The sequence below is a fragment of the Artemia sp. Qi Xiang Cuo genome, chromosome 12, assembly GCF_049724085.1.
Source record: "Artemia sp. Qi Xiang Cuo chromosome 12, ASM4972408v1, whole genome shotgun sequence".
Lineage (NCBI taxonomy): Eukaryota > Metazoa > Arthropoda > Branchiopoda > Anostraca > Artemiidae > Artemia > Artemia sp. Qi Xiang Cuo.
Genome location: NC_142805.1, coordinates 9,912,605 through 9,937,317, shown reverse-complemented (window position 1 = coordinate 9,937,317; position 24,713 = coordinate 9,912,605). Strand labels below are relative to the sequence as shown.

The 24,713-nt window shown below is 35.7% G+C and overlaps 1 protein-coding gene across 2 annotated transcripts in view; it reads left to right on the top strand.

The window, feature by feature from the left end:
• The window catches only part of LOC148945753 (aminopeptidase N-like), a 111,191-nt gene that overhangs the window by 47,160 nt on the left and 39,318 nt on the right, over positions 1-24,713 (top strand). For both annotated transcript variants that reach the window (XM_089098144.1, XM_089098145.1), the window contains exons 5-7: positions 6,860-7,132; positions 18,541-18,724; positions 20,367-20,520. In XM_089098144.1, coding sequence (XP_088954270.1) covers positions 6,860-7,132; positions 18,541-18,724; positions 20,367-20,520 — 611 coding nt within the window. The remainder of the gene's footprint in view (positions 1-6,859; positions 7,133-18,540; positions 18,725-20,366; positions 20,521-24,713) is intronic.

Sequence of the window (24,713 nt, the reverse complement as noted above, 5' to 3'; positions counted from 1 at the left end):
TATATTTCGGTTTTTCTGAATATCTTCTCTTTTATTGCGGGGTTTCTTTCTTTTTCTAAAGTTATCCAAATTATCTATGTTAGTAACTTTTGCTGAATTAAAGTAAAGGAATTTTGTATATTTAGAGCGAAACTTAAGAGTAGATTGTTTTGATTGTCATGTTACAGTATTATTATCAAACTCACGTTTCTATAGTTTCACTTTCTACTGACGATGGCTCATCCTTACTTACCATTCATTATCATGACCGTTCTAAAAGTTGCGTATATTGATGATTGAAAGAAGTTTTCAGAATAAAATTCTATTGAGTTGAAAGACCTACAATGGAATACCAAGATAAGGTCAGAAAATAAAAGCAGCTAGAAAATGCGATTGCAATTTTAGTCTTTTTTCATTTAGCCTCATATGGAAAAATAAAATAACGAGAAGTCAGCACGGTATTATAAATATAGGCAATTATATATTTATAGGTATTTGAATCCAAAAACGTGAATGAATCCAAACGTAAAGAATAGGACGTTATAAGCGCTTATTCGCCATTTCAGTTACAAATGACTTGACTTAAGTCCCATCCGTCCTTGAAGGTCGTCTTGGGGCCTCTTTCTTCGTAATAGCGTGGATGTATCTTTTGTATGCTTCACGGTCTTCTGCTAGGCAAAAAAGATCCGAGAGGCGATGAAGTGCAAAGTTTTCCTTCCACCTTTTTGGGAGATGACCACGAGGACGACAACCGTGAATTTGGCCTTCGAAGGTGATTTTGGGAGACGGTACCGACTCATTCGTTGTGCGTGACCGAGCCATCGAAGTTGCTGGAGCTGGATCTTCATGAGAATTGTTTGTTGTGCTCTAAGGCCGTTGATAAGTTTGACATTTGAGATTCTATCAAGGCAAGTGATCCAAGCGATGCGGCGGAGGCACTTAGTTTCAAATGCAGCAAGGCGACGGTTGTCATTTACCTTCAGCGTCCATGTTTCACATGAGTATATTGCGATGGGGCTGATCAGGGTATCAAAAAGTCGTGTCTTAAGCCGCAGAGACAAATCCTTGCTTCACCATACGGGCATAAGGGCCCTGAAACTGGAACTCGCGAGGGCGAGACGTCTTTTAATGTCTTTTGATAGACTGTTGTCGCGGGTTATCGGACTACCGAGGTAAGGGAACTCATTGACCTACTGGATACTCTTTCCATCAAGTTTCAGGTCTGGCTTAACTGTAACCTGTAATTTTCATGAGCAGCACATAGCCTTTGTTTTTGATACATTTATGATCATTCCAAAAGAACTGTTGGCTTCGAGGACGTCTTTAGCAATGGCTTGTAGATCCTCGGGTGTTTCAGCCATTTCGTCGATATCGTCAGCGTAGGCTAGCTTATCTGTCTGAACACCCCCTATATGTGCGCCGCAAGTTGTTTCCACCAGGGATAAGACTGCTGTGAGGAAAAGGTTGAACAGCTCTGGAGACAAGAAGTATCATTGAAGGACACCTGCGGAAGTCTACAAACTGTCAGTGAGACCATCACTAGTCATGATGCGACTCCCAAGTTTTGAGTACATAACTTCGATAAGATCTACTAGATTTCGTGGGATCCTCTAATGGAGGAGGATATGCCATAGGCCATTTCTCCAAATAAGGTCAAATGCTTGCCTAAAGTCGATGAAGAGCTGATACAGGTCGCGACCGCATTCCAGATATTTCTCTAAAATTTGGCGAACAGTGAAAATTTGGTCAACGGTCGATCTGCCAGGGCGAAAACCGGCTTGGTATTCTTGGATGACTAAGGATGACACGGCTCTGATCCGTTGGAGTATAATTCGGGTGAACATCTTGGCAGTTTGACTTGTTAGGCTAATGGGACGGTAATTATCACATATCGCCTTTGACCCCTTCTTGTGTAGTGGAACAATTGTAGCTTCGCACCAAGAAGTTGTAAATGCCCCTTATGTCAGGCAGCGGATAAAATCTTGTGGAAAAGATCTACAAGTGGTTCACACCGGACTTTCAGAAGTTCCGCCTGTATTCCGTCCTGACCAGGGGCCTTGTTAGTCTTCAGCGCTTGGATGGCATCCTCGACCTCAGAACGGAGAGGAGGTGGGCTGGCGTCTGAGACAGTAACGGGAAACAGGTCCAGGACAGCAGGGTTTGGAAGGATATCAGGATTAAGCTTTTCTTTGAAGTGCTCCATCCATATCGATCGGATACCTTCTGTGCTTTGTATCTGGGAGCCGTTTTGATATAGTAGTGCACAAGAATAGAGAATTTTCTTTCGTGTTATCTCACGAACTCTCTTAAAAAAAAGTTATGAGTAGCTTCTATTAAAATAAGACTCATACAGTTTGCATTTGTCTTTAATGTAGGTGCGATGGGCTCTACGGGTGGATTTTTCTACTGCACGCTTCAACTGCTTATGTCTGTCCCTGCTCTTTCAGTCTGACCTGTTATTATTTTTTCGTCTCTCAGCACATAAGAAAATGATTTCGTTGGTTATCCAAGGCTTTTTATCACCCTTTTTGGTTCCTAGGGCGGACATCACTACTTTGCTGATGATCCTAGAGGAGCCTGTCACCAGTTTATCGATATCCTCTTTAGATAGAGTTATAGGAAAATTAGAAAGAAGGACCGATATTTGAATAGACAGTTCATCGATGTAGGTCTTGTGGGCTTGAGGGTCTTTGAGAAGATGTATGTTGAAACGAGCAGGTCTATTATTCAGCTTTGCGGAAAATTTCAGGCGTATCTTTAGTGCAGACATGACCAGGGAATGGTCGCTGTCGAAATCACCACCTGCGAGTGTGACAGTATCTAGCACAGATGATTTCCACTGCCTAGAGACGAGCACGTAATCAATAAGATTACGGGTTTTTCCATCCGGCGAGGTCCATGTCGCCTTACGAAGTTCTCTGCGTTTAAAGAGAGTATTGGTAACAGGTAGATCACTGTCTCTGAAGAATTCAATAAGGCGTTTTCCCCTCTTTTTAAGTCGTCCAAAGCAAAACTTACCCGTAACATCTTCGTTTCCAGCAGAATCTTTACCAGCAGTAGCATTGAAGTTGCCAATGACAACAACAAGGTCTTTTTTGGGAACTGCGTCAATTAGGCTTTGCAGTTGAAAGTAGAAATTGTCAGACTTTTCATCTGGTTTGCTGCAGCCAGGACATAAACTTGTATGATCGTGATGTTAATCAGCGATCCTTTCATTCGTATCAGAATCAACTGTTCTGAGGCAGGCGTTACGGAAATCAGGGATCTTCGTGCCTTACTCGACATCAAAAAGCCAACACCTTGGCGATGGACGGCGTCGGTTCTCCCAGACACTATCAGACTAGTGTTGCCAATCCTTTCTTAGCCAGTGCTAGGGAGGTGTGTCTCTGAAAGTCCCACAATATCCCATTCATATCGGTTTAGTTCATTCAGGACAAGATCTATTTTGCCTTGTTTAGCAAGCGTCCTAACGTTCAGGGTTCCGATAGATAAAATCAATTTAGGGGAAAGCATAGCCTCCGGGTTCGGAGTTGTCAATATTGTTAAAGGGTTTTGATTCACGAGATTTTCGGTCGTCAGATCGTCGGTTGCCCCGGACACGGTAACTTCGTCGGTTGCCCCGGACTCGGTAACTTCGTCGGTTGCCCCGGACGCGGTAGTATTGGTTCTCGTTCTTGATCGTTTGTACTTCGTAGTTTTTAATAATAAAGAAGGTTTCTTGGTTAATTTCAGGAGGGCGGTAAGCCACTCCTCTCCATCCCTAGCAGGGGCTGGCTATATCTACTACCGATAATGCGCCCTTCTGGCGTCCTGCATCACCTGCTATTGTCCCATTGCTGGGAGAAGGTTTGTGACTGGCGGGACGTATCCATACGCCGATGGGCCCTGCCCAGTGCACATCAGAGGGGCCTTCCACCTCCTCCGCCTGAACTCCTCCGCATGACCTCCTCCACCTCCTCCGCATGACCCCCAGACGTAGGTGCTCCAGCTATATTTCAAGATCCCCAGAGACCGGGTCCTCCCTTGGTCCGCGCCTCCCTACCGGGAGGTGCCCCGGATACCTACAGGAAGTTTCCCTATCTGCCACCTGGGGACACGCTGAGTGGCCTGGGAGAGGCCCCAAAACTGATGTTGAAAACAGTATTACAAATAGGAGAAATTAAAGCATTAATGGAGTTTCTATTAGATATTGGAAGTAAAAATTAAAAGAAATTAATGATTATTTGTGCATGCACCCCCCCTTCTCCATAATCAAACTACAGCAGATTTGACCTATCTAGTTATAGTACGAATATTATTATAAAAAGCCCTAAGTCTAGTTTTTAGGGTACAATATTGCAAGCCATAGATGTCAGCTGAGCATGTTTATTGAATCCTTAATTGGCAATCCAAACTATGCAACGTCTAAATTATGCGACGTCCTAAGCCAAGCTATTTTATGCCCATCGTCATTATTTGCATCAAAGCTTTGCTACAAAATTACATATCAACATGGTTGAGACCCGGCGAGATAAAACCAAATCACCAGATTTAGTGATTTTTTGGATGATTTAGTGATTTTCTTCAATGATCTAGTGATTTATGTGCTGATTTAGTGACTTTTTGTTTAGGCAGTATAAAAAATCGCTATAAATAGTGATAAATCACTAGGGTGGCAACCCTGCATATGAACTTTTTGCACATATAGTATGGAGCTCGAAACAATCCGTACACGTCAGCCTAGTGTTTAGGTGTTCTGGAATTTAGTATTTAGTAGTTTGCAGCTCCCAATACAATAAGGAATTCATTTGCCAGTCCCATAGTTCATAAAATTATCCAGTAAGCTTATTGCAGATCATTTCTGGTCTTCGTTCTCGGTGCGAACAAAATGCTCCTCCCACTTCTTCGTGCAGTTATTAATAGAGGGTTTCCACTTGTTTCCAATTGTTTCGCGTAAAGTGCATTATTCGTAATAGCGGGTTTCCACTTGTTTCCGATTGTTTCGCGTCTGACTTGTCTACCAGTGAAAAGATCCGACGCCGCTTATGTTTCTACGTTCTCTGGAGCACTCGCACCCCGGTCTGAGTTTTTATAATGGGTGAAATAGGGAATGATCATACTGGATAATTATATGAACTGTGGCCAGGCCTAAGGATAAATCATCAAGTAGTTTGCCTGAGAAAAAAGTGACCAACGCCATCTCTTATTACCCAGCAAACTCATAAAGTTAATTCCTGTTTGTAAATACAAATATTACCTTGATCAAGTTTTAAGTAAGGCCTGTGTGATTTTTAACTTCTGGTGAAAAAAAAGTCTTCAGTTGTTTTTTAAATTACCAATTAAGTATTATTGTCAAGCCGCAAGTTTTAGCTATACCACAAACAACCAATCGAGTTTTAAGAGTATGAGAGAGGGACAAGAACCACTTCGTTAAGTTTTCTTGCTGTTTTAGGGGTAATTTTTAATTTGAGGGGAGGCTTACTTTTTGTTACCTGCTGTACGTGTCGAATTGTCATTTTTCTTCCAAATGTAGCACGACCCCGTCACGGTTGCTTTTATTAAAGTTTACTATGTTGTGGATTCGGAGGTTTTTTTTTGACAATATGTTAATATTACCCGTTTTAATGCTGTTAATTTTGATCCTTCATGTGTAATTCTCACCACTATGTCATCTTTATGATATTTCATTTGTGTCCTTCTGTCGTCTTTTTTCTAATAATAAATTGCTAGGGTTGTTTCTTAAGTTGTTCAATAATTGAATTATTATCTTACCTCTAATGAGTGGTGTCTATTAGATGAGGTTGGGGGAGGGGGGTTAGATGAGATAAACTGTCCCCTAAATCTTTTGCCTCCTCCTAGATTTTGGAAAAAAAAATTGGGGGAATTTTAATTAAAAAAAGATTAAAAAAAACAACAAATTGCCCCTTCCCTAGATTTGAAGAATACGTTTTGCCTGGCCCTGATTTTTTTTTGTATTGGCACCCCTGCCTCTAATTAGAGTAATGTTTTTTTTTAATTACTTGGTGTCCATGATATTATAAGAGCAAGTTTCTTAGTTCGACACACCGATCATAAAATGTTCAAAGAAGAATAATGATTTTAAACAAAATTTTAAGAAAAGCTTCTTTAGCGTCGATTTCTCTTTCTCTTTTTTACATATACTTAATTTATTGGCTTAGATTATAGATGTACTTAATTTGCCAAAAGAAAATGCGTAACATATTCACTACGCTGTAACAGTTTATTCTAAATAAATACCTCTTATGTTTTTTTTTAGAAATCTGGCTTTTGTTTTTAATTCAACCTTCAAAACTAAAAAATATTGCCATAAAAGGGATTTCAACATGATGTTGACTATAAAATGCCATAATTGTGTATTATACGCCACTCACTCAAGTTTACCCTATCTAAAACTCGAGAACAAACCGGTTTCTTCGTTAGTTTCTTTCAGCTTAGCTTGTGACAGGACGAAGACAAGTGACAGAATAGATGGGAAATGTACAATTTGGGCTATATATTTGTACATTTGGAGGGGGGGGGTTAAAATATTTGGATAGTTTGAAGTTAGAAAAAAATTATTAATTCATAATATTAATAATAATTTTACCTAACACATTTTGCATGTATACCCGCAATATTTTACCCCCCCCCCCTCCCAATGTGCAAATGTATAGCCCAAATTTGTTTCTAAAGTATTATATTTTCATCATATTTTGTGATATTTTATTAGGATTGAGCAGAAACAGGTTCCAATTAAATGATAAAACAATTTAAACAGGTCCTCACTTGAGTGAGGGGCGTATAATACACAAGTACCTAAAATACCCTTTATCCAAGACCTCCTTCAGTTAATATCAGAATTTTATCGAAGCAAACTCATATTATTTTATAATTTTTCTAGGTCAGCTGATGAAGTTGACTCCACTGATCCACCAACGACAGACCTACCTTTACCAGAAGAACCTCCAGCGGCAAAGCTTGGACCAGTCATCCGCATTTGGGCACGAAGTGATGCAATGAACCAAACAGAACTGGCAGCTAAATCTACTCCAGCTATGCTTGCCTTCCTTGAAAAATACTTCGGAATTGAATATCCTCTTCCTAAGCTAGATCTTGTGGGTCTGCCAGATTTTGCAGCCGGTGCAATGGAAAATTGGGGATTAATTACTTACAGGTAGGTTAAACAAGTTACCCAACTGACCTCTCTGTATTTGATTATATTAATGGACTTGATTATGACTCATTCTGATGCTCATTTCGTTCGTATGATGAGCCATCCTTGAACAGATGGCAGGAAGGCCCTGATTCAAAGTCAAAGTTAACGATATTCTGTCATGGGCGCCCATAAGCTGAATTCCAGGGGAGGGGGGACCTCGTCTAATTGACACTTTTAATGCTATATAATAGAAATTTCAGAACAAAAATATAAAAATAAGGCAGCATCATTCAGCCAGGCCTCCCCCTGCCCCCTGCCCCCCGCTTATGGATGCCCATGGATATTGTTGAAATTAATAGGGCGTGTTTCCCATTTGTCCTTTCGTTTCCGGCATTAGCTAAAAAAACACACGGTCGTAGGGGGAAGGCTCATTCGATTGCAAATTAAAAGTGCTATTTGTAGTGGCAAAACTAATTAGAGGACAACTTTCGCCCCACCTTTTTGAGCAATTTTTTTTCTTACTTAATTTTCTTATTTTAATTTTCTTTCTTTTTCTTTTTCTTAATTCGGATTTCTTTTATTACTTGTTTTTCCCACTGTCTTATTAAAAGTTTTACCCGTTTTTCATTATATGCATTTCGTTTTAATCGTAAATAGAAAGGCAGTGTGGTTTAGTAATAAATATACATAACTTACGAATTAACTTACGTAACGAACTTCTATATTCGTATATTTTTATTGTGTATATTAGGGGGTTCACCCCCTAGTCAATACCTCGCTCTTTACACTAAAGTTCAAATTTTGTTCCAATTCTCTAAGAATGACCCCTTAATCACAAAGGCCGTTAATTAGAATAAATAGCTCTTTATAAAAGTACTAAAACAAACCTTTTGCGTAAAGAGCGAGGTATTGACTAGGGGGCAAACCCAATAATATACTTAATAATTTCTATTCGGTTTAAGTTTTGATGTTGCTCCATACTTTCAGTTGAAAAACTTGTTTTTTTTTAAATTTAATTTGTGATCGTTTTTTTTAATAATGCTGGAAAATTCGGTGCCCCCTTCATAGCAATGTCCCTTCTCCAAAGAAAACTTCCTCCATGGAAAGATCCTCCCACGTAAATTGTTTGGGGATTAATTACCTGCTGTTTTGACGAACTGCACTAAATAACTAAATTTTAGTCTTAGTTACTAGGTTTTTGGGATTTTTCCAGAAATTAGAAAACTTATAATGTTATATTTACAATAATTCTGTTTCAAAATACAAATACAATAAAAAACAGCAAAAATATTATATTAAATGCACGGTCATATCATAAAATATAAGTAGGACTACCTTCTATATAGGATTACAAAACAAGTAAGCTTCTTGACAGGGATTTAATACATTTGTAGTTTTAGTTTTACAAAAATGTTGTTCCAAAATACAAAACACGAAAAAAATAACAAAAATACAAGATAAAATGTACATTCATATTGCAAATGTTATTTACTTTTGTATAGGATTATCAAACAAGTAAGCGGAGAATGGGATGTTGAAAGGAATAGTTATAGGGCTACTTTTTGAGTATGTTTTGAACGATAGTGGCATAGCACATCTATGTCGTTACGAACAAAGAGGCCCTAAGACGACTTTAAAGGATGGGCGGCATTTACGTAAATCAGTAAGTAACTAGGTAATTTCTCAGGAGACACATTGCATAGTATGAAACGTCTAAGAAAATTCTTTTAAAAAATCAAACCATGATTTCAGGGAAAAAAAGAAAATGACCTGACCAGACCTTAGCATTAAAACTCATAAATGAAAAGAGTAGAATTCTGAAACCTTTTCAAAACAGAATTTTAAAGATTATGGATTGGTAATTGTTTCAGGCGCCAAAAAGTGTTAGTGAAATGATTGTCATTATAGCAACTAGTGCTATTACGTTACAAACAAAACCACCATCTGACATCTCATTTTATAAAATCTTCTCTTCAACCTCTGCTCATGCTTTAGACTTTGACCCCTGACTTTGTAGAATAAATTTAACTCGTTTTGAGCTTGACTCAGCTATCTATTTTAATTTCTGTTCGTTTTGAGTTTCATTTATTTATTGATAATGATTTGGGGTAGTTTTACGCTTGGAAGATTATTTGACATAATTTTTGCTCATTCTTGGCTTAATGGAGGTCTTTACTTTTCTTTGAAAAATTGGTCTGGTGGAAACAGTTCTTTTTTAAATTAATTCATTTAAAAAGGTCTCGCCGTAGTACCAAAGAAAACAATCGGGACGAGAAAAAACCGGCACCAGAAACAGGTGGCATAGCACATAAATGGGCTATAGCACATAAGTGTGCTGTGCCACCTTGAACGACAATAAATATAATCAAGTCATATAGAAGTATCAGAAATAGTTTTGCATTACTTATTAAGTCACTATCGAAATATAAGCCTCAGTTATGCAGCTGTATTTTGATCTCATAATTTTTTAAATAAAGGGTGTTTTATATATGATAGCATTTTTTTCGAAAAAAAGCAAAAGTTATATTTCTTAAAAATGAAACGCTATTTGCCGAAGTTTTCTTTGAAAATTAATTAAACTTCAAGGAAAAAATGTAAACACTTTTTGAAACCTGATTTTTTCAAACCTCTTTTCAGACTGTGCTAATAACGTTTCTCTAATAACGTTTCAAACCTCTTTTCAGACTGTGCTAATAACGTTTCTCTAATAACGTTTCAAACCTCTTTTCAGACTGTGCTAATAACGTTTCTCTAATAACGTCTCAAACCTCTTTTCAGACTGTGCTAATAACGTTTCAAACCTCTTTTCAGACTGTGCTAATAACGTTTCTATAATAACGTTTCAAGCCTCTTTTCAGACTGTGCTAATAACGTTTCTCTGTAGACAGAAAATTTGTTTGTCCTTTTCGATACATTAAAAAAGTAAAGTTGTAATCTTCTTTATTTTTGTATATATATTTTTGTATATATTTGTATATATATTTGTATATATTTGTATATATATATTTGTATATATATTTGTATATTTATTTTTGCATATATATATAATTGTAATTTTCTTTATCGCTATTCTTATTAATACAGTAGCCAAGGTATCAAATTATCCAAGTAAAAACTTGTCGTTCCATGATCCATTTATTTCTTTGATGACAAAACTATAGGTTTTTCCTACTAGCATTTCAAGCTATTACAGCAGTTCTTATTTCGAGATTTTGCATCTAACGGGTAGAAAACAACAAAGGTATTAGAATAGCCTTCTCTTATATAGAAAGTTAACTCGTTTATTGGTCATTGCTCTAGATTTCGTAAATAGTATGATCTCCTGGCCCATTCTAATCACGTATTTCGTTTTTACGTTCAGTCTTAAGTATCTTGAACTGTTGCACAATAAAGAGAATTGTTGCACAGTAGAGAGAACTGTTGCACAGTAGAGTAATACAGTATTGACAAAGGCTATAGACCCAATTAAAAAAAAGGGAAATATATTTAAAACCACACAAGATTCATACTTCGCCTTCGCGCACGCGCGATTCCGATGTACACATCACAAAAAGCCTATGGAAAAACCTGTTTAATCCGAACACTAGCAACTAAATTAAGGTTGTGACGTTTTTGCTCAGAGCAAGTACGCGTGGCATGAAATGTGTATTTATATTTGGAAAAAGAAGACGCCACAGTATACAGTGAACTGTTGCAAAATGCCCATTTAAGGATATCACGCAGTTGGACTCCCCCCTGTCGACTGTCTACTATAATTACACAATTCTTACTTCAGGTCATTTTTGCTCTATTTAATGGATTTTTACAGTGAGATTCTATGTTTGGTCCAATTGTATCCATTTATGACCGAGTTGTATCAGTTATATATATATATATATATATATATATATATATATATATATATATATATATATATATATATATATATATATATATATATATATATATATATATATATATATATATATATATATATATATATATATATATATATACACACATATATATATATATATATATATATATATATATATATATATATATATATATATACACACACACATATATATATATATATATATATATATATATATATATATATATATATATATATATATATATATATATATATATATATATATATATATATATATATATATATATATATAGAAGTGTTGCCAAACGCTACATGGCGCTGACAGGTTTTTGTTTATCGACAGAAGCATCAGTTCCCACTCTCACAAGATACCCATACTCTTTGACTTAGGCAGCAAAAATTTCATTGTTGAATTTTCTTTCGACTCTGCCGATCAAGAAATTTCTATTTTGAAAGCTCAATACCACATATTTGAAAATGATTTTAAGCTCTATTTGAAACTATTTAAAACCTACACTTTGGGCTGATTTTTTTTTTTTTTTTTTTTTTTTTTTTTTTTTTTTTTTTTTTGGCGTTTTAATTAGTGTCTTAAGCCAACCAAATTTAAGTAAAAAAAGGTCAATTTCAGGCATCTATGTAAAAGTGATTAGGCATTGGACTAAAATTAAAGCCTCCACAAAAATTTGTTAATTAATGCTATTTTGGACGTAATGAATAAGAATTTTCTTGTTTTACTTGTTAATTGCCAAGGGGAATCCAATAACCGTAGACTGGCCTTCTTTTTTTTACTGGTTAAAGTTAACTTTTTGCTGGCCATTGCTCCGAGTTTCGTAAATGCCATGTCTAATTTTTATTCTAAGCACGTGTCTAATTTTGAGCGTGTCCCCGGTCCAAAATACAATTTAATTCGTATTTACCCCCTTTGTACATGTCGTATTTACCCCCGTACATGTCTTCCCCCTTTGTACAGGCAAATGAGCCTTTGGGGGAATAATAACATGTAATATTGTATGTTTATCTAATGAAGAATAAAACTTATCTTATCTTATACTTCAAATTTAATACGAATTGACTGCGAACCGTCCATTTGGTTCACAATGTATGTTGAGATAATTTATTTTTCGAATATGTTATTTCTCACTCGTAATAATAATTGAAACATGAAATTTTCAATACCAAAAGTTTTGCCATGTATCAGTAATCTAAGAGGACCCTGTTTGTTTAAAAAAATGCAGCCATTAGTAGGAGTCAAAAACCCTAAATTCAGTCTCAGCTTCATCGCTCTCTTAGAACCTCTTTTAGAATCGATCGTAATTTCGGAATTATGCAAAACCGGTTGTACAGCTCGCAACACAGTTGCTTGGACTTGAAAAATATTACCATTTACCGTTTCTTTTCAAGAAGAAAACAGGTGTAGCTGACCGTTTTTCTGTCTTGTTTTAATTTCCATTCTAAACCGGTTCTTTCTTAATAAATATCTTGGAAATAAAAATAAATAGACGAAAAGAATGTTTTAGAAAGGCTTTTATCCCAACAGACATTCAAAAGGAACATTCTTTTCCTGCTTACCGGAAAAAACTGGAACTTTTTTAAGATAATAAAATGACAGTATGCATAACATGTCTTATAAGAACGTGTTAAAGAACAACTTTTTATATCAAGAAGATCCCACTCTTCTTTTTTTTTAGTTTCTTTGAAAGATCAGGAACTTTTTTTTTTGCACTGTTAGTGTGTTTGGAGATAAAAGCATTTTCGATTTTTTTTTTATTTTACTCCTTTTAATCTAGGATAAATCTTAATATTAATTTTTTATTTAGTATTACTCATGGCTATCTTCTATAAGGATCTAAAAGGGGGCTGCCCCCTCCTCAATAGCGACGAAGACCACACTGCCTTTCCATCATTAACAATAAGTAGAACAATAGGGAATTTTTTTTTTATATAAGACAGTGGAACGTAACTTTAAATAAATATTTCGACTTTATATCCAAAGGGCCGTCCTCAGCAAAACAAATGAAGACAAAACCAATATAAAGAGAATTCACATCAACATTCAATCGTAAAAATATTTCTTTTCAAAACAGTCTTTCAAGACTTTCATTACTTCAAGAAAGTTCAACCACGACTGCTATTTTTTAGTTTTTACGATTGAATTTTGATGTGAGTTTCTTTTATATTGGTTTTTTCTTCGTTTGTTTTGCTGAGGACGGCCCCTGATATAGGGTCGAAATATTCATTTAAAGTTGCGTTTTTACTGTCTTACATAAAAAAATTCCCCTCCCCATCTCGCTCTTTTTGCCAAAGTTTGAATTTTGTCCTGATTCTTCAAGAACGACTCCTGAAACACAAGGATCGTTTAACTAGAACAGTATGAAGCTTTTTGAAAAGTACCAAAAAACTTTAGCGAGAAGAGTGAGATATTCAAGGGGAGCGACCCCCCTCATACGTAGTAATTTCTGTTTGCTTTCAGTTTTAATGTTGCTCCTTACTTTCAGTCAAAAAAACTTGTTTTTTTTTAATCAATCTTCTTTAATGATGACCAAAAACCCCTATAAACCGATATTAGATCTTCCTTACAACGGACTAGCCATAATTGATGGTAAGAATGCCAATAAGATCTTACCTGTGAAAAATAGTACCGAATAACAAGCATATCATCTTATACCGTTTTCGTGTAAACTTATTATAAAGGATGTTAAAGGGTCCTCAGAAATTAACGTCTTTTGGATTGGCACAGCCCATCTTTGTTATTATCTAATGTTTGGATACATATACTAGCCATGGGTCCAGGAAAATCTAGCAGTCCCAGATTAGAGAGCCCTGTTTAAATGTTCTAGAAATTGCGGAAATGCTCCCTATTTCCCTAATCTAAAAAGGATTCTGTGATAATTAAGACAGTAAAGTTATAAACTTTTTTTTTCTCTCTTTCTTTGCTTCCCCTCTTGTTACTTTTGACGTGAAATTTGTGCGATAACTATACTATTGTTAAAATATAAACTTGTATACAAACTGTATGTAAATTATAATAGATAATATAAACAGTTCATGGTAACGAACTGTAAGTAAGGAGCGTTGCGGTTCAATAGTAACCGACATTCTAGGAAGCAGAGTCTTGAAAACAATAGATACATAAAAAATTCAAATTTTTATGAATATTCAAAATATATAAAATTCATCAAGTTTATTGTTATCCATCACGATTTACGAGCCTGAGAATATTTGCCAAATTTTTGAAAAAGGGAAGAAATACCCCCAAAACAGGAAGTTCCTAATGAAAACCATACCATCAGATTTAGCAAATCAGAAAACTTTACTGCAGAGGTTTCAAGCTTCTATATACTGTACAAAAATGGGAAGTTTTGCCTTTTTTGCCTGAAGAAATATCACGGATAAGTGTTTATTTGTTCATTTTTTTTTGTTTTTTTTCTCCTCAGGGGTGATCATATCAAACCAGTGATCCTAGAAGATTGGAAGAGGGCTCATTCCATCGGAAATTACAAGTTCTAGTGCCCCTTTTAAGAGACCATCAATATCGGAGGGCAGATAAACCCCTCCCACGAGCTTTTTTGCCCAAATTTGCCCGATAAAAATTTTGAGATAGCCATTTTGTTCAGCATAGTCGAAAGATGTAATAACCATGTCTTTGAGAAGGACTTGACCCCCCACAATCCCGGGAGGAAGGGCTGCAAGCTATGAACTTTGCCCATTGTTTACATTTTGTATTGGTTATTAGGAGCATACAGACATTTTTCGGGGAGGGGGATTTTTCCGGCGTGGGGTTATGTGGGAGGATCTTTCCATGGAAAAATTGTTCGTGGGGTAAGGGAATTTTTCATGGAGGGAAAGCTGGATTTCCCGGCATTATATAAAAACGATCAAAGTTTTCTCAGCTGAAAGTAAGGAGCAACATAAAAACTTAAAGACGAGCAGAAAATATTGTGTATGTGAGGGGCTTTGCCCCCTCATCAATACCTCGATCTTTACGCTAAAGCTGTCTTTTTTCGTACTTTTAAAACAGCTTTTCAAACAGTTCTTGGTAAAGAACTGTAAGCAAGGAGCGACCCAGTTCAATGGTAACTGAAACTCTAAAAAACGGAATTTTGATACCAATAGATACATCAAAAGAATCATATTTTAATTTTGATTTCAAATATATAAGTTTCATCAAGTTTAATCTTACCCATCAAAAGTTACGGCCCTGAGAAAATTTGGCTGATTTTCGAAAAAAGGGGGAAAGACCCCCTAAAATTTATTGAACCTCAATGAAAATCACACTATAATATTCAGCGTATCAGAGAACCCTACTGTAGAGGTTTCAAGCTCCTATCTACAAAAATGTGGAATTTTCCATTTTTTGCCAGAAGAAAGATCACGGATGCGTGTTTATTTGTTTTTTTTTGTTGTTTTTTTTCCCCAGGGGTGATCGTATCGACCCAGTGGTCTTAGAATATCGTGGAAGGGCTCATTGGAACGGAAATTAAAAGTTCTAGTGCCCTTTTTAAGTGACCAAAAAAAATGGAGGGCAACTAGGCCCCCTCCCACGCTCATTTTTTTCCCAAAGTCACCCGATCAAAATTTTGAGATAGCCATTTTGTTCAACATGGTCGAAAATACTATGACTATGTCTTTTAGGATGACTTAATCCCTCTAAGCCCCCAGGCGGAGGGCTGAAAGTTATGAAGTTTACCCAATGTTAACATATAGTATTGGTTATTAGGAAGTATAAAGACGTTTTCAGGGGTAATTTTTTCTGGTAGTGGGGGGTGGGGGTGGGTCGGAGGTTATATGGGAGGATCTTCTCATGAAGGAAGTTTTCATGGGGGAAGGGATACTGCTATGAAGGGGGCACCGGATTTCCCATCATTATTAAAAAAAAATCAGAAATTAAATATAAAAAAACAAGTTATTCAACTGAAAGTAAGGAACAACATCAAAACTTAAAACGAACAAAAACATTAGCTACATGATTGGGTTCACCTTCTAGTCAATGCCTTGCTCTTTAAGCCAAAGATTTTTTAGTACTTTCATAAGAGCTATTTATTCTAATTAACGGCCTTTCTGATTAAGGGGTCATTTTTAAAGAATTGGAACAAAGTTCGAAATTTAGCTTAAAGAGCAAGGTATTGACTAGGGGGCAAACCCCCTAATATACGTTTTAAAAATACATGAATATAGAAGTTCGTTACGTAAGTTACGTATATTTATTACTAATAAAAACGTTCGTAATTAAAATTCAACAAGTTTCGAGAAAGCCATATAACCAAATAAAAGTAGAATTAATATGCAAATTCCGTTTTAATTATTCATGCAAGGTGAGCCAAAATCAAAACCTGCATTAATTAAAAAACGTTCACAAATGAATTAAAAAAAAGTTTTTTTTAACTGAGAGTAAGGACCGACGTTAAAACTTAAAACGAACAGAAATTATTCCGTATATGAAAGGGGCTGTCCCTTCCTCAAAATCTCGCTCTTTACGCTAAATTTTGACTTTCTCAAAACTCAATTTTTTTTAAACAATAAAATTTTGTTTTAGTTTCAATTTTTTTAAATTAACTTTAACGAAATTCACACCATCAGATTCAGCTTATCAACGAACATTATTAAAAAGCTTCAAACTCTTATCTGCAATAATTTGGATTTTTGCATTTTAATTAACTTTAACGAAAATTACACCATCATATTCAGCTTATGAGAGAACCCTATTAAAGAAGTTTCACGCTCCTATCTGCAAAAAGGTGGAAATTTGCATTTTTTGCTCGAAGAAAGATCATGATGCGTGCCCTCCAAAAACTGGAGGGCAACTAGGCCCCCTCCCACGCTCATTTTTTTCTGAAAGTCACCCATTTAAAATTTTGAGATAGCCATTTTGTTCAGCATAGTCGAAAATCTAATAAATATGTGTTTTAGGATGACTTAATTCCCCAGAGTTCCCAGGGGAAGGGCTGCAAGTTATGAAGTTTGCACATCGCTTACATATTGTATTGATTATTGGGAAGTATACAGACATTTTCAGGAAGGATTTTTTTTTGGGGGGGGGGGGGCGGGGGGAGCGGGTCACTCGGGAGAATCTTTCCGTGGAGGATGTTTCTTTGGGGTAAGGGACATTTCTATGAAGGGTGCGCCGGATTTCCAAGCATTATTTAAAAAACGATCAGAAATTAAATTAAAAAAAAGTATTTTCAACTGAAAGTAAGAAGCAACATTAGAACTTAAAACAAACAGAAATTATTACGTATATGAGGGGGTTCTCCCCCAAGTCAATACCTCGCTCTTTACGCTACAGTTTTTTTTAGTGCTTTCAAAAGAGTTATCTATTCTAATTAAACGGCCTTTGTGATTCAGGGGTTTGTGAATTAATTTTTTTTATAACTTTTAACGTAACGAGCTTGGTGTTGACTAAGGGGAGAACCCCCTCATATACTTAATAACATATACGCAATAAAAAAAAAAATCGATACGGCTCTGGAGTAATCGAAACTTATTAAAAGGGAAATCTGATGGCAATTAATGTATCAAAGGAATGGGCTTATAATACTTACTCTAAATATATAATTTGTGTTATGTTTAGTTTTACTCATCAAAGGCTACGAGCCTGAGAAAATTTACCTGGTTTTTGAAAGAGGGAAGAAACATCCCCTACAAATGAAAGAATTTTAATGAAAATCCCACCGTCAGATTCAACGTATCAGAAAACCCTATTACATAGGTTTCAAGCTCATATCTGCAAAAATCTGCAACTATATCTGCAACGTATTTTTTGCCAGAAGAAAAATATACGAATATAGAAGTTCGTTACGTAAGTTAATTTGTAAATTACGTCAAAACCAAATTTAGAGACAGACATTTAACTAAAGAAAATTAAAAGTGTTATGCAAATTTTGTTTACATATTCAGTGACCGCGAGCCAAAATAAAAGCTGGTATTAACTAAAAAACGATCAGAAACGAAATTAAAAAAAACAAGTTTTTTGAAATGAAAGTAAGGAGCGAAACTAAAACTTAAAACGTACAGAAATTATTCCGTATATGAAAGGGGCTGTCCCCTCGTCAACGACTCGCTCTTTACGCTAAAGTTTGACTCTGTCTCACAACTTTATTTTTTAAAACAATAAAAAACTTAAGCGTAAAGAGCGAGGCGTTGAGGAGGGGACAGCCGCTTTCATATACGGAATAATTTCTGTTCGTTTTAAGTTTTAATGTCGCTCCTTACTTTCAGTTTAAAAAACTTGTTTTTTTTTATTTAATTATTCTAATTAAACGGTCTTTGTGTTTCAAGAGTCATTCTTAAATGACTTTAACAAAAAGTCAAAATTTAGCTGTAGGACGATTATAGGGGATAAGTGAAAAGTTCAAACAAAGTGATTGATAGGTTGGAAAACACCTCTGTCAGGTCGTTAAGAAGGAATTCTTACAAATATCCTTTGAACTGCTGGTGTGGATTTATACTCCGCTTTTTGATCGAATGTAGTCGACAAATTGTTTTGCCCTAATAGATATATATTTTCTATGCCATATTTTAGGTTTTGTTAAATGCTTTTAATATATTTCAGAGAACGTGCACTTCTCTATGATCCGTCTAGTTCTGTGGCTCGAGATCGTCTGTATGTTCAGAAAGTGGTTGCTCATGAGCTTGCTCACCAGTGGTTCGGTAACTTGGTTACAATGAAGTGGTGGACGGATCTTTGGCTAAATGAAGGTTTTGCTACTTATGTTCAAGGACTGGCCATTAATCACGTAATTTTTTCCAAATATTTTGTGCATTTCATGTCATTTATAACAAGTAAAAATGATGTGTCTCTTTCAACGAATTTCTTTTTTTTCGAATGGCCCACGAAAACTTTTAGAAAAGTATATTATCGAGTCATTTGGATCAACAATGTCATTATTTAATTTTTGATCTGTATTTAATTAAAATGTAAATCCTAATGAAATGTTTTTTATTAGGTTACGAAATTCACTTTATATTCATGTCTACGAATGAATTCTCAAATTATGTTACTCAGCTAGACAAAAATTGTCTAGTCATGAAATGGTCTGCAACTGACTCATGGCTAAGGTCATGGCCGTGGGGCACTTATTGATTGGCAACATCAATGTAATCAATTTCATTGAAAGCGAGGTGCCATTTATATGGTTGTTCTGCTAATTTTCAGTCACTTTGGCAAAAATCCTTCCCTACCGCTTTTGAGAAAATTTTGTTGTATGCCCCTTTTGCCAGGTGTTTTGGGTGGAATCAAAACTCACTTATCGGTAAATTTTTAGAAGGCCATAGGAAAGGAGAGCCTCTTGGTTTGAACCTCGACCTTCAAATTTGAAAAAATTGGATAAAATATGACATTTCAGTTATTTTATGGGTAAAATTATACAAAAATCACTTTCTATGGATAATAAAAGGATAAAAGGATAAAAGATAAAGAACCTTCAGAGCCATTGCTGGCATATAGAATGTTGAATCGAAGTTTCAAGTGCTGAGTTTTTGTTGCAGGGACAAGAAGAAAGCATATCGCCCAACCTTGCCGCATTCGGTGTCGATCCCTGTGCTCCGTATTGCCAAGCAGGGAATTTCCATGAATAAACATTCCTCAGCATGTTTTGAACCTCCAAATAGTCATTCGAAATCGTAGCCATTTGATTTCCTTTAATTTCAAATGTTTTTTATTGACCGTTTCATTTCTTGAATTTATACCCTCGTTCCCTGGAATCCCCCACAGAAATGGATTCTTACATATATGGCTGTGTTTGGGTATAAAGGTATTTATTTTTGTATAAATTTTTATACAAATTTTATATATAACTGTGTAATAAAATTATTAATAAGAACTTACTCAACGAAACTACAGTTCATCGAAAATTTTGACTAAATATTTAAATTCGGTCCAAATTTTAATTACAATCCTAACCTTTTGATGCTTAAGCAGAAAAGTTTAAAAAGTGAAACAGAAATTCCTTTTTTTGGGCTTATAATTCTGTTAGCATCACTGTCTAAAGCAGGACTTTTTGAAATAAACGTCAATACACTTCCAAACTTGAAAGCAAAATATTTAAGTTGGAACACTTCTAATTTCAAACATAAATGATATACTCAGCTAGAAAGATGCTTAAGAATCTAGATATTTGAAATAAGGAGACAGTTTTTTCACTGTAACTAAGTAAGTTGTGGTTTTTAAGTTCACTTTTTAAATTAACTGTGGCTAACCCTTTTTTCACCCTTTTTTTATTCAGCACCTACCACTACTAAATAATTGTATAATTGTATACATTTATACATATATATTTGTATACATATATGATTGTATAAATGTATAATTACTTATGGACTTTTTCATTAATTATTTAATTATTGACTAGGGTCGTTGAGAATGTTCTTTTTTTCCAGGTTGAACCTAATTGGAAATATCTGGATTATTTCACCCTTGAAATACAAGATGTTTTAGGTTTAGACTCTTTGGAGTCGTCCCATCCAATCTCAGCTGAGGTTGTACACCCTGATCAGATTACTGAACTCTTTGATGCTATTTCATACAAAAAAGGTAATTAAATCTTCCAGTATTAAATTACAATAAATTGAAAATTAATAATAAACATTATAGAAACTTTTTCACATTTTTTTTCGTTTTCTTAGAAAGACCTAGAGACTAGTCCCCGAAGCCGCGCCACGCCGAAATGCCGGCGGCGAATGTGTGATTCAGTATCGGCGGCGGTGCGCCGCGAGGCGCGCCGAAATTTTTTTGGCGACGCACCACCGATTTTAGACCGGTGGCGCGCCAAAGGGCGCCGATTTTTCTAATTAAAAATAGTAATAAAAATTCCACTTCACCAAGCATGTTCAACCTCGATTTTAGTATGGATTTTTAAATGGTTGGCTAAGAACATAGAAGAACAATATGACAAAACAAGAATTTGTTGGGGTGTGCGGAAAGTGTTTATGTTCACCGTCGATCAGACCAAGTAGAATTCTCATTTTTAGCCACTAGACCCAGGGAAACCTATGTTGTGTTTATGTTTAACATCTCATTTTTCCTATAAAATCCCGTGTTTAGTCATTTCCTTCTTGTTAATGATTTGGGCTAATGTGTGCATAAATTTCATACTTTGAAGTTCAAACATCTCCTGTTCATCAAATAAATAATAAAAGGAATTTAAACAAAAACCACCAAAAAATTACAAAATCAAAAAAAAACTGTATACAAATCAGATACCATGGCTTAACAAAACCAACAATTTTAAATCAGCGGTTACATCACTTCAGTTACAATTGATGTAACGAAAGTCAGTTTGTTCACTCTGCCTGGAGCCATTGATCTTTTTGCAGTCACTACCAGTCCTGTCGTGCTAAAAAGCCGTTTAGCTGGGGCACATGTGGCCGGTACAGCCAGAACTTGACGAGCATAAACTGCCACTCGCGGGATCTGATACTAGCACTGGACCTTGGGGTCCCACAGAATGCCGCAAATGGGCTTCTTCTTTGTATCTGCTGAAATAAGTTGTTTTATAAGGGAGAACAAACCTGCACCTTCACCATAGGGCTTCTGCGCCCTACACTACAGGAGGAACTAAACTGCACCTTTACCCTCTTTTCTCATCAACACGGAATAACCCTCCGAAATTCTTTTCTGAAAAAAGTGGTCGATATATAACGTTTCAAGTCAAAGTTTAAGGCTACTTCAACTTCAGTGTGCTCTGCTAACTGTGCAAAAAAATGTAATTCATTTCTATAGATATATTTCTATACCAGCTCTAGATAATCTACCAAGCGGGAAACTACTGCAAATCAGCATCGATAAATAAATGATACCCAAAACGAACAAAAATAACAATAAATAACTGAGTCAAACTCAAAACGAGCAGAAATTAACATAAGTTGGGCTCAAAACCCCTATGCCTTCCCAAGGCCAGAACATAATTTTCACTTTAATGAAAAAATATAAATGTTTTTAATTTTATAAATTTAATAAATAAAATAATATTAAAATTTTGATTACTAAATATCAGTATATGTATATTAAACTGACAATGCATATTCATTTGTATTTTTTTCAGTAAAGTGAAAATTATGTTCTGGCCCTGGGGAGGCACCGGGGTTTTGAGCCCTACTCATGTAACTTTCTACTTGTTTTGAGTTTGACTCAGTTATTTATTGTAATTTTTGTCAGCTTTGGGTGTTATTTATTTATTAATGCTGATTTGCGTTATTTTAACGCTTGGTAGATTATTTGACTTTAATTTTGCTCATTTTTGGTTTAATGGAGTTTTTTACTTTTCTTTGAAAAAACTTGTTTTTTGGAAACAGTTTTTTTTAATTAAAATCTGTTCGTTTTATATTGACATAGTCTTTTCAGGGAAAAAGAAAATCATACTTTAAATATTTTCGTATTTTTAAGAATAATTTATAGTTTGGCCTGCTATTTGTATGCTGGAAAACAATTTTCAGCAAAATTTAACAACATAGACCCTTATAAAAATCTGGACACAAATAATAGTGTTTAATTTAGTTTCATACCTCCTCTAGTTGACCTGAAATGGAAAACTTGATAACATCCGCAAAAAAATTTGTTTACTTTCTTTGATAGCTTGGATACACTTACGCTATTTTGATCTGGTCAAATTTTAAGAGCAGAAGAAGCCCTGAAAGTTTGAACATAATACCCTCAGTCGTTCTTGGGATACTGCTGAGATGCCTTATTGGGAATTAGCATAAACACAGTGCATTTTGATTGAATCTTAAGGCAACATTTACTTTTTAAACATAAAGGCAAATGGGAGGGTGGGCGTGGGAGGGTGATTAGTTTCCCTCCAATCACTTTCGACTATTAAAAAGGACATCAACCCTTTCTATTTTCAATCGAATGAGCCCTTTTCTAAGTTCCTACGACAACTCCTTCGATACGAAGTGCCCTGGTCTAAACAACAACAACAACAAAAAAAATGATACATTATACCCACATCGATCTCTACTATAAAAATGTCAAGCCTTCCAATCACTTTCGATTATTAAAAAGGGCACTAAGCTTTTCGATTTCCAAACTAATGGTCCCTTTTTGAGTTTCTACGACAACGCTTTCTATAAACACCGTATATGCCCCAAGGGCATAAATTACAACCCTTACCCTAAGGGCTGTAAGGGTGGTTGTCATCCTCTAAGACCTAAGTTCCAGAACTTTCAACTACGTTAAACAAAATGGCTATCTCAAAATTTTGATTGGATGTGTTTGGGGAATTGGTGGGCGTGGACGGGGTGTTAGTTGCCTTACAATCATTTTCGACTATTAAAAAGGGCACAAGCCACTCCAATCTTTAATTGATTGAGCCCGTTTCGAAGTTTCTTCGACAACTTCTTTGATATGAAGTGTCCTGGTATAAAGTAAAATATAATAAATAATACATAGTTAAAACAAAGCTCATACGTACTCCTATGCTATAATTACAAAATCTTTGTTCTAAGAGTGGTGCAGGAGTAAACTCGTCAAAAAAACATATATTTTCTTTGAAAATCAGTCATTCTGAATAAAATGGCTATTTTAAAATTTTAGTTGGTGTGTTTGGGGAAAGGGTGGGCGTGGAAGGGGTGTTAGCTGCCTTCCAATCACTTTTGACTATTAAAGAGGGCACTAGTTATTCCAATTTCCAATCGAATGAGCCCTTTTTGAAGTTTCTACGACAACTCCTTCGATACGAATCGCCCTGGTATGTAAAAAAAAAAAAATAATGCATTGTGCCAACATTGTTCTTTATTTAGACATCTCGATTGCGCTGCCTAGGACAACATCCTGAATTGCCTAATGCTCTTTTACCTACCTCTTTTCATCCGAAAAATCAGAAAGAAAAATGAACAGAATTTTAAAGTGGAAGGTAGAATTTTTGTTTCAAGAAACATTTCTTCTTCTCCTTCCTATGAACCGATATACATGGCGAGCCCAAGATGACAGTATTTATTTTTAAGAAACAGATTAGCCGGGCTGACGGTTGAAGCCTGGAGGTCGATATTGATATCCAAAAAAGAGAAAAAAAAACGGGGACGTAGTAGTGACACCGACGCCTATAGGATCAGCGGCGGCGTCAGCGCACTGATGCAAGCTCGGCGGCGCGCCGCCGTTTTTTTTCGGCAGCGCGCCGCCGATTTTCGGCGCGGCTTCGGGGTCTACTAGAGACCCTCATGGAACACTCTAAACTCAAGTAGAATCAATACTTCAAATAATCAATAATAATAATTGATAATTTACACCTGTTTAAGGATATTTTGCTCATAATTCGGACAGAAGAACTCTCGATATGCATTTTCAGTTGTTGAACAGCTTTCTTTTTTTTTATTGTTAATTATAAAAAAAAAATTTTGTATCTGGACAAGTTCCCTTTTTTCTTGTTACCGACAAATACCTACCTGAGACCGAAACAGCTACTCACTCTCCTCCTCCACTCCAAGCACCCGGTTTACAACTAGTCCTTTAGCCGATCTAATTACCAAGTTATTGCCTCTTTTGAACCTCCATTTGAAGGAATCACCATCTGGTTTTGATGGAATAACCCATCCCTTCCTCTGGGGGTGTCTCCAAATGGATATGTGGCAGTGAAAAGGGTGGTTATCCTAGCACCCCTTCCTAATTGTATGTCTTGCTGCCTTGGTGAACGGTGATGCAAGAAGAGAAAGCTCCCCAGAAAGGGGTGATTTGATGCACTTTTAAAAGGTAGATATTGACCTCATATCAAACTTTGGCTCCAACAATAT